At 37.8% G+C, this 14983-nt stretch overlaps 3 protein-coding genes across 3 annotated transcripts in view; all 3 read right to left on the reverse strand.

The window, feature by feature from the left end:
• The window catches only part of LOC115436298 (zinc finger protein 658B-like), a 78010-nt gene extending 73174 nt beyond the window's left edge, over positions 1-4836 (reverse strand). Inside the window, exons 1-2 of the mRNA XM_030159134.1 lie at positions 4569-4836; positions 1351-2363 (exon numbers count right to left, since the gene is read on the reverse strand). Of these exons, the coding sequence (XP_030014994.1) occupies positions 1351-2290 (940 nt within the window). The 5' untranslated portion in view covers positions 2291-2363; positions 4569-4836. The remainder of the gene's footprint in view (positions 1-1350; positions 2364-4568) is intronic.
• LOC115435836 (uncharacterized) overlaps positions 1-14983 on the reverse strand; it is a 1131008-nt gene that overhangs the window by 1089965 nt on the left and 26060 nt on the right. The gene's annotated exons all lie outside the window — the stretch shown is intronic.
• Positions 1-14983, reverse strand: part of LOC115436291 (zinc finger protein 239-like) — an 887505-nt gene that overhangs the window by 813900 nt on the left and 58622 nt on the right. The window lies entirely within an intron of this gene.

Genomic DNA, 14983 nt, shown 5'->3' on the forward strand with positions numbered 1-14983 from the left:
TTTAAAAAAGGTAAACCCAGAATGTGGTTTATTGAAAACAGCAATGATTCACAAAAATCCAAAAATTGTGAGTTTTCAGAGAAGGCACTTTACCACTAGTATCCCATCAAACACACTATTCGTCTAACACATAAAAATCTTCTCCATTATATTTTATCGTCTTCAGTGGCTCTTTGAAGACTCCCATGTTTAGTGACTCCCATATTCAGTTACATAAGTTCAACAAACACATATGATTGGTTAACAATTGCTGGGTAAAATGCGTCAGTACACACGTCAAGCAAAACACATCAGTATATACATCAATCACTCTGAGCACACACCCATTTGAAAGTTCATTTTAAGTTTAACAACTGCATTGGACATCTGCAAAATCTGCAAAATAGCACTTATGCATTTGACAGTTTGATCAAGGGTCAAACCTTGGTTTGACATTTGCACAAGGAGTTCAGCTTAGATAGCATAGCTTCACCACAAAGAGCTTCAACAGTTACGCCTTGGTCGAACATTTGCGCAGGGAGGCCAGCATTTCTTAACCACAGTAAGTTTCCAAGTTCATAATGAAGATTACACTCAGCTCACCTTAACCACAAAACATTTCCACGTTGCAAAAAAGGCACATTGTGCTGAACCTGACCTTCTCATCACTGTTCAGCACAAAGGTGAAAATACACAAAGTATAAATCAGAATACAACTTAGATTAGCAAATCCAAAACACTCATCAAGCAAAGAACTTATAACATTTGATTTCTTTGGTTTTTTCTACTCATACATTTTCACTTTGTTTTTTATATTGAGGTCAACAGTGTTACAATAGCGTTAAGAAAAGTACAGAGCCTTTTTGCATGGCCTAGAGCAAGATGCAAAGTCACACTTTATCTGCCATTTAGCATAAGATACATCTCACAAACACATCAAATAAGGACAAAGTCTTATTTCACTGATATAAACCTGACAATAACTGAACCTGTACTGATAATATACCTAATTATTAGTAAAGTAAGTAATAAAGTAGGATATTTTGAAGCAACCAAAAATTGATTTATTCCACTTAAAACCTTTAATATTGCAGGATAGTGTAAATGATTTAGAAAGTAAAAAATAATATTGTTCCAAATAGCACTCAAGATTTCTTTCCATTAACACAGAGTAATTATAACTTCAGAGGTTTTTATATTTGTGAATGGACTAAAGTGAGAACAGATGTGAAATGTAGATGGATTTGGGTTGTTGGTGTGAAATTATGGGATGGACTTGGGTCTCTCTCCAGTGTGGGTCCATTGGTGGATTTTTAGGTGATTAGCTATTTAGGTGTCTTGCTGTGGTGAAAGCATTCCCACACTGGTCACATTCATATGTTTTTTCACCAGTGTGGATGCGTTGGTGACATTTAAGCCCACTCATTTGGGTGAAACTCTTTCCACATTGGTCACACACATATGGTCTTTCTCCAGTGTGGATGCGTTGGTGGATTTTTAGGTTCATTGCTCTGTTGAAAGCATTTCCACACTGGTCACACTCATATGGTTTTTCTCCAGTGTGGATGCGTTGGTGACATTTAAGCCCACTCATTTGGGTGAAACTCTTTCCACATTGCTCACACACATATGGTCTTTCTCCAGTGTGGATGCGTTGGTGGATTTTTAGGTGACTTGCTCTCTTGAAAGCATTTCCACACAGCTCACACTCATATGGTTTTTCTCCAGTGTGGATGCGTTGGTGGATTTTCAGGTTCATGCTGGTGAAAGCATTCCCACACTGGTCACATTCATATGTTTTTTCACCAGTGTGGATGCATTGGTGATATTTAAGACCACTCATGTGGGTGAAACTCTTTCCACATTGGTCACACACATCTGGTCTTTCTCCAGTGTGGATGCATTGGTGGATTTTTTGGGAACTTGCTCTGTTGAAAGCATTTCCACACTGGTCACACTCATATGGTCTTTCTCCAGTGTGGATGCGTTGGTGACATTTAAGCCCACTCATTTGGGTGAAACTCTTTCCACATTGGTCACACTCATATGGTTTTTCTCCAGTGTGGATGCGTTGGTGGCTTTTTAGGTTCATTGTGCTGGTGAAAGCATTTCCACACTGGTCACACTCATATGGTTTTTCTCCAGTGTGGATGCGTTGGTGATATTTAAGACCATTCATGTGGGTGAAACTCTTTCCACATTGGTCACACGCATATGGTCTTTCTCCAGTGTGGATGCGTTGGTGGCTTTTTAGGTAACTTGCTGTGGTGAAAGTCTTTCCACACTGGTCACAGGTGGGTCTTCCATCCATGTTTGCTGGAATCAGGTGATCTTTGTCCGACACAACTTTCAGGTTTCACTTTAAATCCACCTTTGTCTTCTCTCTACATCAAAACACAAAGAAACAGAAGAGGTGGTCACTGAAATGCAATGGAATGGAACACAACAAACACATCCCTTTCAAAGCAGATTAAGCAGACAGACAAAATTAACTCGTTAGATAATTAATAGGACACTTTCAAACATTGAAAAACTCAGTCCTCTTATTCTACATGTGAAAATTGATGCAGATTCGACAATGTACAAATGAGTTCCAACAATTTCTTGTTTTATAAAAAAAACCCTCAGAACTCGTTTCGCCACCATGATCATATGACGTTACCTAACGTCACCAACTTGGAATGTATTAAATCCTGAACTTGTTAAGGTTTTCTGAAGAAATTAAAGTTGGACATGTTCAATCTGTACATTAAAACACCAAAACGTGTCATTTATTGTTACCAATAGGTGGCACTATGAGTCTGATTCAATATTGTCATGTCATGTTCAGGGTGTGACTCTGATCACGCTCATGGAGTTTGGTGCTGATTGGACAAAAAACTGTTGAGTTATACCAGTTTTCTTTTTCTTGGCGATACATCCAAATTCACCTCTGCACCCTGAACGTATCGAATAATGACCGCCCACCATTTAATGGAGATCAGGACTGGGCAAACGAGCTGAATTTGCATTTCAACAGGTTTGAATCTGTCCTGACTCCAGCCCCCACCCATTCAGGTCCCTCTTCACACCTCTCCCGTATAGAACCCCCCCCCCCGCCTTCCCTGTTACCATAGGCTCCTCTGGCCCTCCCTGTAACAGAGGAGGCCCTCCAGTCACCTCCCACTCCCCCGTCCCTCACTATGGACCAGCTGAGGAGGGGGCTCAGGGAGACAAAGGCCAGGAAAGCCAACAATTACAACAAACATCTGAAGTACAATGGGGGTGGGGGGGTTCACCAAGGAGCCAGAACTAAACATTACATTACAACTCCATCTACCAATAGTCTGCACCATCTCATATCACATCATCTCAACAATAAAAGTAGAAACACAACAATAGCATTACTGATACGAATTCTGCAATATCTGCAAAATAACACAATACAAACACCAGTTCAAAGAAGCAAAGAAACTGATTCGAACAGCAGCAGATACTCAATGTTAAAAGGACAAACAATATTTGATATAACCTCACATACAAACAACACAGGACTCACTAAGGAGCAAGAACAAAGTGAAGTTTGTTTTACATTACAACTCCATCTACTAATAGTCTGCACATGTACTGAGCAACAGGAGGAAAAATCCCTGCTCCATACACGACAAATTCAGTCAGACGACCTAGACAGCAGCTATCTGTGAGACATGAACGCACTAAACTCTTCTAACTCTCATCTCTGATAAAACCATCTTCAAAACTAAAAACACACACAAAAACACTTATACAGTGTATAAAACATGAGGAATACATATTTCTGTAAACCAACAGTCAACCTGGACTATGACTAAATTAAAACCAAAGGAAAGTTGCTAAAGTTCCCTCTTTATAAATCTAGGATTAACCACCATTTCACAAACTCCAGACCTGTTTCAGTTCGACCTCAATTCTCACAAATTCTAGAAAAACTATTCAGTAAACGGTTGGACAAATTCATAGATAAACATAAAGCAGAGCAGAGGAACTTCACTGGCATTAATAGACTCAACAGAGGAAATCAGCAGTTCAATCAATCCAAACCATCCCACAGTTGGAGTATTCACTGACCTCAGAAAAGCTTTGCAGTCCTAAAGATCCAATCTGTGACCCAGCAGCTCCAGAAGGTCTGTATGATGGCTCTGCATTTCCAGGATTTCATCCACTGAGGCAGGAAATCCACAAGTGGAACAAACAAACAGCAGACATGACTTTAACATCCTCCACTAGGGTTTGTCAACGGGGGTGGGACCGCCCCCCAGGGGGCGTTCTGGATGAGAAAGCTGAGAGGGGGGTGCTCAGGCACAAACGGGGGCGTTAGTCACTGTTATTCATCACAATGTACAAGTATCTATATCAGAACAAACTCTGTTCTATTGAACAGGAAATAAGATTCAACTGTGTATTTTGGGCGGAATTACAAATATCAGCGCTGCTGGTGCTCTCGTGTTCCTACTACCGCCATGTTATCTCCATAGCAACGGCCCTAAACAAACTCCTATGCAGCGCATAGAAAACAACCGGAGCATGTTCAAGCAGCGCGAGGACTGAAAAGGAAATCCATCCAAACTCACGTGACCGTCTCCGCTTCACTGCACGAGAGTTAGCAGCTCCGGTACCGGCTAACTATAGCGGAGAGCACCGAGATATCCAGGAGGAAAAAGACTTGGGTAGATTTGAGCTCAAACTGCTCCTAAGTATCAAAAGATGAGAATCTGTGTCCAAACCCACCGACTAACATCGAGTAGAATGAAGTTGGATGAACCCGCTTCACGGCTTGTCTCTGGCTCTAACAGCAAAAACAAAGGAGGAACAAACAGGGCTGGCACTTCCGGGAATGACAACAAGCTGCATTCTGATTGGTTGGCCATGTCAATACAGCGTTGTGATTCGTCCATTTAAAGTAAAGTGTGTCTATGATAACGGCTCGATGATTGGTCAGAGAATTGTCTCTGCATCATTGCGTCATCAATGCGCGTCCCGCCATTTTTTTATAGCAAAAAGATATATATATATATATATATATATATATATATATATATATATATATATATATATATATATATATCTTTTTGCTATATATATATATATATATTTATGATATATATATATATATATATATATATATATATATATATATATATATATACATATATGAATCAGAAAATATCTGAAAGCTTAAGGTAAAAATAAAATAACTAAGACTATACAAATAAAAGATAATTAGATTAAAAAAAAAAAGAAAGAAAGAAAAAAAAGGTACAAGGGGTTCAGCACAGTTGAAGATTTTCTATGAGTGTGTGCAGTTTCTCAGCTTGGGCATTATCAATTATTTTCAAACACTTTTTAAACAGAAGGAGTTTGTTTTTAAGTGCAGACCATGAGGGGGAAGTTTTAGCACATCTGCATTTATGTATGTAATATTTTGTTACTATAATTATGTTATTCATCAAAAACTCATCTTTTTTTATTTTTGAGGATTACACCCGTCTGAATGTCATTATAAGAGAGGAAGTCCATTTCCATAGAACTAGAGGACAGTAAATCATGAACACATCTCCATATATTTTGGACAATTTCACAAGCATAAAATAAATGTTCTGTTGTTTCCACGTTTTTATCACACATTTGACAATTTTCTACTTCAAATTTGAATCTTTTTTAATGAATTCATTTGATGGATATATGTTATTAATAGTTTTTAAATGTATCTCCTTATATTTTGGAGGAAGTGGAAATTTTAAACATTTTGTTCTTATCATTGATCTATCAGATTTGCTGTAAGTTTGGAGGAAGAGTGTGCTCCTAGTTTTTTCCAGGTATATAGAGTCAATAAGGTGTTCTCTAATAAATTTTTTATTACATTTGTTATTCAAAAAATCTACACACCTGATTTTAATTTTGGGCAATCTAGGTGTTGTTATGATCGACAAGCTATTCTTCACTAGCTGAATAAGGGCACTTGGGATGTTTTGAATGACCTTTTTATAATCTGCCATGGAGCATTCAACATTATACTTAATAAATTCTTTCAGTTCAAAAAAATGACCATAATTGTCCATTAAATGTACAATAGACCATATATCTTTCTCCATCCAGTTTTCCATAAAAATAGACTTCCTCCTACTCAAAATGACTGTTATTCCATAATGGAACATTATGAGGACTGAAATTGTGTTTGAAGACCATTTTCCATTGTAACAATACCTGTTGATGAAAAGTGGATAGTTTAATGGGCAATTTTGTAATTTCAAAATCACATGTTAGTAAAAACCGAATACCACCCATTTTATTGAATATAAATGAGGGCAGTGAAAACCGTATGTCCTTTCCATTCTTTAAAAAAGACTAGAGCCATTTAATTTTTAACACTCCATTCATAATTTCAAAATCAATTGCCTTAAGTCCACCATTCTTATAGTCTTTCAAAAAATCCCTCTTTTTGATGTAGTGATGTTTATTTTTCCAAATAAAATTAAAGTTTATTCTATTAATCTCCTTAATTTGTCTTTGAGAAATGGCTAAAGAATATGCAGGATAAATTAATCTAGAGAGTGATTCAAATTTAGTTAACATTGTTCTACCAAATAATGTTAAATCTCTTTGTAGCCAATTGTTTAATGTTCTCCTGCATTTGTCAACATTGTTCTGAATATTCTTTTTAATACTAGTGTCTGAGTCTTTAGAAATCCAAATACCTTTACATCCGTCTTTACTGGTATATTACATATTGAGGAGTCAGGGCAGTTATGAATACTCATAAGTTCACATTTACTCAGATTCAATCTTAGACCAGATGCTTGGGAAAATGTCTCTATTATTTCTAAAGCTAATGGTATTTGTTCTTTATTTTTTAGGAATATGGTCGTATCATCAGCTAGCTGACTTATAATCAATTTGTTATTATTAATGTATAGTCCTTCAATATTTGAATTTGTAACAGCTATAGTTAATAATTCTGTGACTGTAATGAATAGAAGAGGTGAGATGCTGCATCCTCGTCTAATTCCCCGTTCCACATTAAATCTAGGACATGTGCCTTCTGGAAGAGAAACACAACTGTTGATACCTGTATATAGCATTGTTATTATATCAATGAATTTATTACCAAAACCAAATTGTTTTAAAGTATTAATAATAAATGTATGTTCCACTGAATCAAAAGCTTTATGGAAGTCTAAAAATAATATGAGAGCATCCTCCTCAATTAAGTGATTATATTCAATAAGATCCAGAACCAGGCGGATGTTGTTATGTATAGATCTACTTTTGAGAAAGCCAGATTGTGTTGGGCTAATGAACTTAGATAAACCTGTTTTTAATCTTGTTGCCTAAACTGTTGTCAGAATCTTGTAATCGGTGTTTAATAGTGTAATAGGTCTTAAACTGCTTAAAATCTTCTTGTCTTTTCCAGGTTTTGGTATTAGTTTAATTACACCTTGTTTCATTGTTTCCATTAGTTCTTTTGGTTAATACATTCATTAATAGCTTGGAGCAGCATTAGTTTTAAATCTTCCCAAAAGTGTTTTAAAAAATGAGTAGTTAAACCATCTGGTCCTGGGGAGCGATCGGATGCCATTCTTTTAATTGCACAATCAAGTTCTGTAATTCTTAATTCCTCATCACATGTTTCTTTAAATTCTTTACCAATCATAGGAATCAGATTTTTTATTTTATTTAGGAAGGATGAGGCATTTTGTTCTGAATATGAGGACTTATACAGATTGCTATAAAAGTTGAAAACTTCTTTTGCTATTCTTTTAGAATCCGTGCACTCTGCACCTTCAATCATTAGACTATCAATTGAATTATATTCCTGTCTGCGTTTTTCCAAATTACAAAAATAGACTGTGTTCTTTTCTCCCTCTTCAATCCAACGGGCTCTGGATCTTATATATGCTCCTTTAGCCTTAGTAATATACATCTCATCTAGTTTAGTCTGTAGTTTGTTTATATTTTCTTTATCTTCTTCATTCCAATTAAGTTTACTATAGAGTAACATAAGTTCTTTGACCACAGATGTTTCCTTTGCTCTCTTTTCCATGTTTAAGTTTTTACTAAATGTTATTGAATATTTTGTTAAACTGAATTTAACGTATTCCCATTTTTGGATCGGTGTGACAATAGTATGATCATTTTTTATATCCAGAATCAATTTTTTTATTCCATCACAAAATTCTGTGTTCTTTAACAACTGGGAGTTAAATTTCCAGTAGTCTTTTGTTTTTTTATTATATTTTCTTTTTTCTAGTTTAATATTAATAATACAGTGATCACTTAAAGGGCAATTAGCAATTGATGTTTCTGTTACATGTTCTGAGATTGAATCCGAGACAAGCCAGTAATCAATACGTGATCTACTTTGGCCGTTTGGTTTAAACCAGGTAAATTGTTTAACAACATTGTGTAGAAGTCTCCAGATATCAACTAATTTGTTATTGCTTCTAAATTCTTCTAAAATTGGATTTTTATATTCACTCGAAAATTTCGAAGGCCATCTGTCTTTCCACTCGTCAGGAGTTATATTGAAGTCACCCCCATCTACGAAGTGATTAGTGCGATATTTTGCATTAAATTCTGCTATGACAGTTGATATCTGATGTAATAACATTCTATTTTATCGTTGTTATATCCGTAAATGTTGGCGTCCCGCCATTTATAAACCAGATGTGGAAGTGTACAGTAAATATAGCGGTAGGCTAATCCATGACGACAGCCCACAAAACCACACCGTGGTCGGCAGGGCCGTGCAGAGAGCTATAAAGGGGCAGGGGCTCAAACTTCCAAAAGGGCGCATTGAAACGAATAACCACCAATTACAAAGTTCACATTTAGCAACAAGCAACATTATTAATCCACAGCAAGTCAAAGATTGACCAAACGGTCCAGATCAATGTCCTCAATACTGGGTGTGTCCTCCCTGAGCCCTAACACAGGCTGTGCACCTTCTGCACATACTCTGGATTCACCTCCTGATCCTATCTGGGGGATGTTGTCCCACTCTTCCTGAAGGGCCTGGATGAGCATCTGGCGGTTGCCAGGTGCTGGACACCTAGCATACACGGATCTACCAAGAATATCCCACAGATGTTCAATGGGATTGAGATCTTTGACTTGCTGTGGATTAATAATGTTGCTTGTTGCTAAATGTGAACTTTGTTGAACTCCCCTTTGTCATATTTGACATTATCCTCTGGATACTCATCCACTGTTTTGTTGTTTGTTGTATTTTCTTTGTTAATTAAATGTTTTTTTAAGAAAAAGAAAGAATTTGTTTTCATATTTAATAAAATGGTGTGAAATGGCATCACATAGAATATGTGATAAGTTTCTTTTGATGTTCAGTTTCTATAGAAGTGGAAATAAAGATGTAATGTGTAGAAGTTTTTGTGTGTTAATACCCTGCAAAACTCTAAATCTTACCAGGTGTATTTTTCTCATTTCTAGTCCAAATATCTCATCACACTTAAAATAAGACAAAATCACCTAAAGAGTAACTTTTCAGTGAGATATAAGAACTTGGTTTTAGACAATAGATCTGGAAAATCTTATTTCAAGAAATCTTAGTAAGATAATTTTCACTTGTTCCATTGGCAGATTTTTTTGCTTGATTCAGGTTTTTTTTTTTTTTTTTGCTCAATTCACCAAAAAAATCTGCCAATGGAACAAGTGAAAATTATCTTGGTAAGATTTCTTGAAATAAGATTTTCTAGATCTATTGTCTAAAAATAAGTTCTTTTATCTCCCTTACAAGTTACTCTGTAGGTGATTCTGTCTTATTTTAAGTGTGATGAGATATTTGGACGAGTAAATGAGAATAATACACTTGGTAAGATTTGGATTTTTGCAGTGTAAGTCCAAGACAAATTCTTAAAAACAGATGTTAAATTATGTATAAAAGCATGACAGTGAATGTTAATAACTAGAAATACTTTCATTTTACATCTTGTTTTACACCTACTTTTACAGTGACACATTGATTATTTAGTTTCTTTTCATTCTAGGACATATTTATGATGATATTTAGGTTTTCCACAGTTAAGAAATAACCATGTAGAGGAAGTGTTAACCCAAGCCAAACCATTTAACATTACATGATAATAATAAAGTTTATATTGTAGTATTTATAGTTGTATCATTTAATATTGACCAGGTTGATGGGAATATTTGTGGAGGTTTGTGGTTATTTCAAATAAGATTCACTCAAGATGTTTGAGGCGAACACAGATATTACGATAATGAAACAAGTACAACGGAGGACCCAAGTGCAGTTTAAGGTGCTCGGTGAGCACAGTCTTTATTAGGAAGCAGACAAGCAACCGACAAGGGACAGACAACAGGTAAACCAGAGACAGGCAGGAGATCCAAACGAGTCCAAAGGGGAACAGGCAGGAGAAAAGGCCGGAGGACAGAAGGCAGGTCAGTTATCCGGGGGTCAGGCGGAGAGACGTGGTCAGACAGGGCTGGTCGGTTACTGGGGGCTAAGACAGGGAGACGTGGTCTAACAGGCGGGCAGGTGAATCTCCAGGCGGCAGGCATGGCAGGTCAGGAACTAACAGGGTCAGGATCAGAAAAGCAGACAGGAGAAAACACTGGAGAGTAACACACGATGGTAGATACAATCTGGTGGAGAACAGAGAGGAGAGAGGTGAATATATACCCTCTACCTAATGAGCCCAGCCGGGCTCACAGGTGAGAGTGATAAACTGATGAGGAGGTGTGACAGGCAGAGTAATGAGGGGGTGTGGCTGAGAAGTAAGAGAGAGAGAGAGAGCAGAGTAGACAGGAGATGTGACAGATAATGGATCCAGCAGTTTCTGAAACAAAACCAGAAATGTCAAAGTGTTGGCACTGATGAAAGAGTCGGGGGATTTTACATAAGTTTTATGACTCTTGTACACCAAAAGGGCCGGATTTAGGTATTGGATGAGAAGAAGACTTGGATGTGTTTTATTTTTATGCAATTTTATATCGGTTTAGCAGAATTTAATTACTTCAGCACATTTTAACCCATTAAGACCCAGTGGTACTTTTATGGCAGCTTCTAAATGATTTTTTTTTTCTCTCTTTTTAACGTTTCTCATGTGATTTATCACCATTTATTATAATAAAAACCTCTGTGTTTTGCATTTTTCAGTGTAAATCACTTCCTTTACCCTCTATTTAATTTACTGATCATGTAGATGTTCATTAAAGCTCAGAGTAAACTTAAAGGTATTATGCAAAAACAGAGAAAACTGAAGAAAAAGTGACTGTTTCAGCAAGTGAGGACTATTACCATGTGTTAGAATTTTGCGGCTAAAACTCAACAGTTTATGGAAATAAAACAGAAGCAAATCTGTGTGAGTGCTTCAGCAGGACTCAGACTCAGGTGGGCACCCAGCTGTTAGAGTGTGCTAGTCTGGGAGCTCATTCCATGACGTGACGATGATATTGAATTATTTACTCACTTACCATCGGTTTTTGTCCCCAAAACTATAGTTGTTGAAGAATAGGACCAGGACCAAAAGAGACAAGTGAATGTTTTGGGCAGATAGTGGGTGGACTCTCACGTACCTGGAATCGCGGTGCTTCCCTCCTCCTCATTCATTCTCCAGATCACATGACATGTGCACGCACGTGTGTGTGTGTGTGTGTTGCAAGCAAGGTTGCACAGGAGGAAGGGGCGGGGCATGACAGAGATGAAAGGGCACCATGACCAGGTCCAGTGACAGCCAAATTAAACCACTCTTAACATTTATTATCATTGATCAGAATTTTAGTCACGAAAATTTTAGTCATGCAGTTTTTTGCGCCAAAAAAAAAAAAAAAAAAACGAGTAAAAAGGGCACTTGTAGGCAGAGGATCAAAGCAGCAGGGGCTCAAGCCCACCCGGCCCCCTGCTTTGCACGTGCCAGCTTTTCATAATGTAAATCAACTTTTTTTTTGCTCTAAAACACAGAGAAAAGTTTGGAGTTGACATTATTTACATATATAATTATGTTATTATTTTACTGGTCTGGCCCACTTCAGTTCTAATTTAGCTGAATGTGGCCCCTGAACTAAAAGGAGTTTGACACCCCTGATCTAGAGGATCTGCCTCAGGTTTGCTTGTGGGGCAGGTAGCAGGGGCCTTATCTTCATCCTGTATTCTCTTTCTTTCATTTCTAGCACAAACAATAGAGTACAGTTCAGTTAAAAACCCAAAATAATCAACACATTAAGAGGTAATGCAATAACATAATAAAGAAGGCCATACAAATAGATCTGATTTGCTCAGATAGTTAACAAGCGAACCAGAAAGTCAAAAACCACACATGACATGACACTGACCTGGCCACCTTTCCTGAGGTGTCTCTGGTGCTGCTGTGTGAAAAAACAGATGGAACCAAATCTGGACGATCACAATCCATGGACAATGTTCCTGATAAGAGAAAGAAATATGATTAGCTCTGCTTATTGTTCCTTTGAACCTTGTTTAACCTATTTGCTCTTTTACGAGCTCAGCCATAATGAGCACCAACAGCACAAGCATTAACGTTAATTCAGAGTTCAAGAAAATCGAACACTACATGTAACATTAGCTGTTTGAAGACACTTTGAGGATTTTCAGCCTGAACCAACAAACCTAAACCAGGGTTCCCACTGTTTCCCTGAAATTATTTTCCAGGACATTTTCAGTCACTACAGAGACAAGTTATCCCATAATACACTCCTCCATTCCCCTGTCCTTCTCATTCTGTGGAAGTGTTCTTTTCTACAGTTGTAACTTGCATTTACCCAGACTGTTTCTATGTTTATTATTCAGACATTTGATGTGCAGTCTATGGCTATAATTTATCTATGAACAATAATTATGACAAATGTATCCTAGAATAATGCAAACACACCCACAGATCACAGTGGAGCACTTCATTAGCCTGACAAACTGGAGTTACAATGTTCAACTGGACAATTCACACTCAACTTTCTCTCCTCTGTTACTTTCTCTCCTGCACTTCCTCTAAAAATATTTGTATATCTTCAAATAATCACTAAAAACTATTTCCTTTGTTTCATCTCAGTTTAGACACACAAGGTCACAAGGCAGGGGGAGGATCAATAATTTTCCAGGATAACTTAACCATTTCCAGGACATTTGACCTTTTTTCTTATTTTCCAGGTTTTCCAGGACTGGTGGGAACTCTGCTAAACCATCCATGCAGCTAATCTTAGTACTTAACAACAAAAGCTAAACTTAACGTTACAACACAGAGCCAACTTTACAAACATTAGTAGAAGACAGACACATTTGTCGGCCAGTTAACGTTAGTTGGGCTCTGACCTACTGAATCAAACTAATACTGTGTCATTAACTGTGGTAAAATCACACACAGTCCTAACGTACTAATTATCAAGCTCATGTTGTCAAACACAAACATACCAGACACGACTGCCGTGCATTCTTCAGTTTTACATTGGAATGATGAAGTGTCTCCTTGTAGATGTTCTAATGGACCTGCAGGTTTGTCTTTCTCCACCTTCGTTCAGCTTTACCACACTCGCTTTTTTCACTCCTGACTGGCGTCTTTTGTCCATGGTGATTTTTTTCTTACCGGAGATAACCTTCACTTTAGTGGAAGAAACTGAATCAATTATATTTGAAATCTTGAATCACAGGATCCAGATGTGAAGAGTAAAGCCGACCAATTATTTGGGCTGATTATAGCGTATCACAGATTAAAGGTAGGGTAGGAGATCCTGGAAAAAAGGTTTGTGCAAGCTACATTTAGAAAATACACAGTTCAAAAGTCCAAACCCCTTTCTTCAGACTTCCCCCAGAAGCCACGCCTCCAGAGTGAAGGATTGTTCTCACAGAGGGGGGAGGGACAAATGACAGTTGAGTTTTATAGACATATCACCATTCAGTCATTTCAATGGGCCGGTTAAAATGATTGGATGGTGTTTATTCAGTCCTGTCCATTCCACAGGTGACTAAAATTTTTATTTTTGTTTTAGAGCATTTAATTAATTGGTTACATTCGAGGTGTTGCAAGTGGTGCTAAGTAAAGAAGGGGAGGTACAGGGACTAGGAAGGTGGGTATAAATATGCCCGCCTGCAGGAAGGAACAGGTGTGTGTCTGGTGGTTCCGACCGGAGGAGTGAGGTGAGCGCACAGCTCAGTTCATGCTGGTGCAGGGGAACAAATGAACAGCGCTAGGCTGAGGCCCTGTTTTTAAATGTTTATATTGTTCGCAGGTGTGTGACATGAACTGTTTTTATGTTTCAGACTGGTTTCCCTGCTGGGGTGGCAAATACTGGTAGTGGGTAAGGGAACCATTTGGACAAACTGGGTATTTTAAATTTTGTAATGTAATCTGCAAACGGTTGTGTATTTTAATGGATTTAATAAAGTGTTTTAAATTTGTATTTGTGCTTTTTACAGAGGCATCTGGGGCCTGCTAGCTGTTTTTTTTTTTTTTGCTGTTGTTTTTGTGTTATTAGTTGGTTTGGGTTTTTTTCTTTGTCTAGTCCGCCCGGCAAGTGAGCCGGTAACAGGCACAAAAGATCTGAGAATTGCCCTCAGGGCGGACTAGTTTTCTTTCCTTTTTTTCTTTTGTTTGTCTTGTTTGTTTGTTTTATCCTCTGCTGCCACCTCCCGCTTAAAAACAGTGCTTAGGTTGAATCTCAGTTAGGCTGTCAGGGCAGGCATATGGTGATGTGGGTAAGTTTGCAGTGATATGAACATGTGTGAGAACTTTAAGTATGTTTAATCACAGAATGTGTTAACCCTTTTGTAGTGTACACAGTAGTGATGTGTACAGGGGCGGTTTCTCATATGGGCAGAGTGGGCATTTGCCCGGGGCGGCATTTCATGAGGGGTGCCGTGCCACGAGCTCTTAAAAAAATTGAGTCAATCTATCACAGTGTGCCAGGGAATTGGCACAATAGTGCCCCCTCTGTTGTGCAGGCGCCCCTGCATGCTGTGGTGGTGCCGTGCGGCGCATGCACAGAAGCAGCGAGAGAAAGA

The sequence above is a fragment of the Sphaeramia orbicularis genome, chromosome 16 (genome assembly GCF_902148855.1).
Source record: "Sphaeramia orbicularis chromosome 16, fSphaOr1.1, whole genome shotgun sequence".
NCBI lineage: Eukaryota > Metazoa > Chordata > Actinopteri > Kurtiformes > Apogonidae > Sphaeramia > Sphaeramia orbicularis.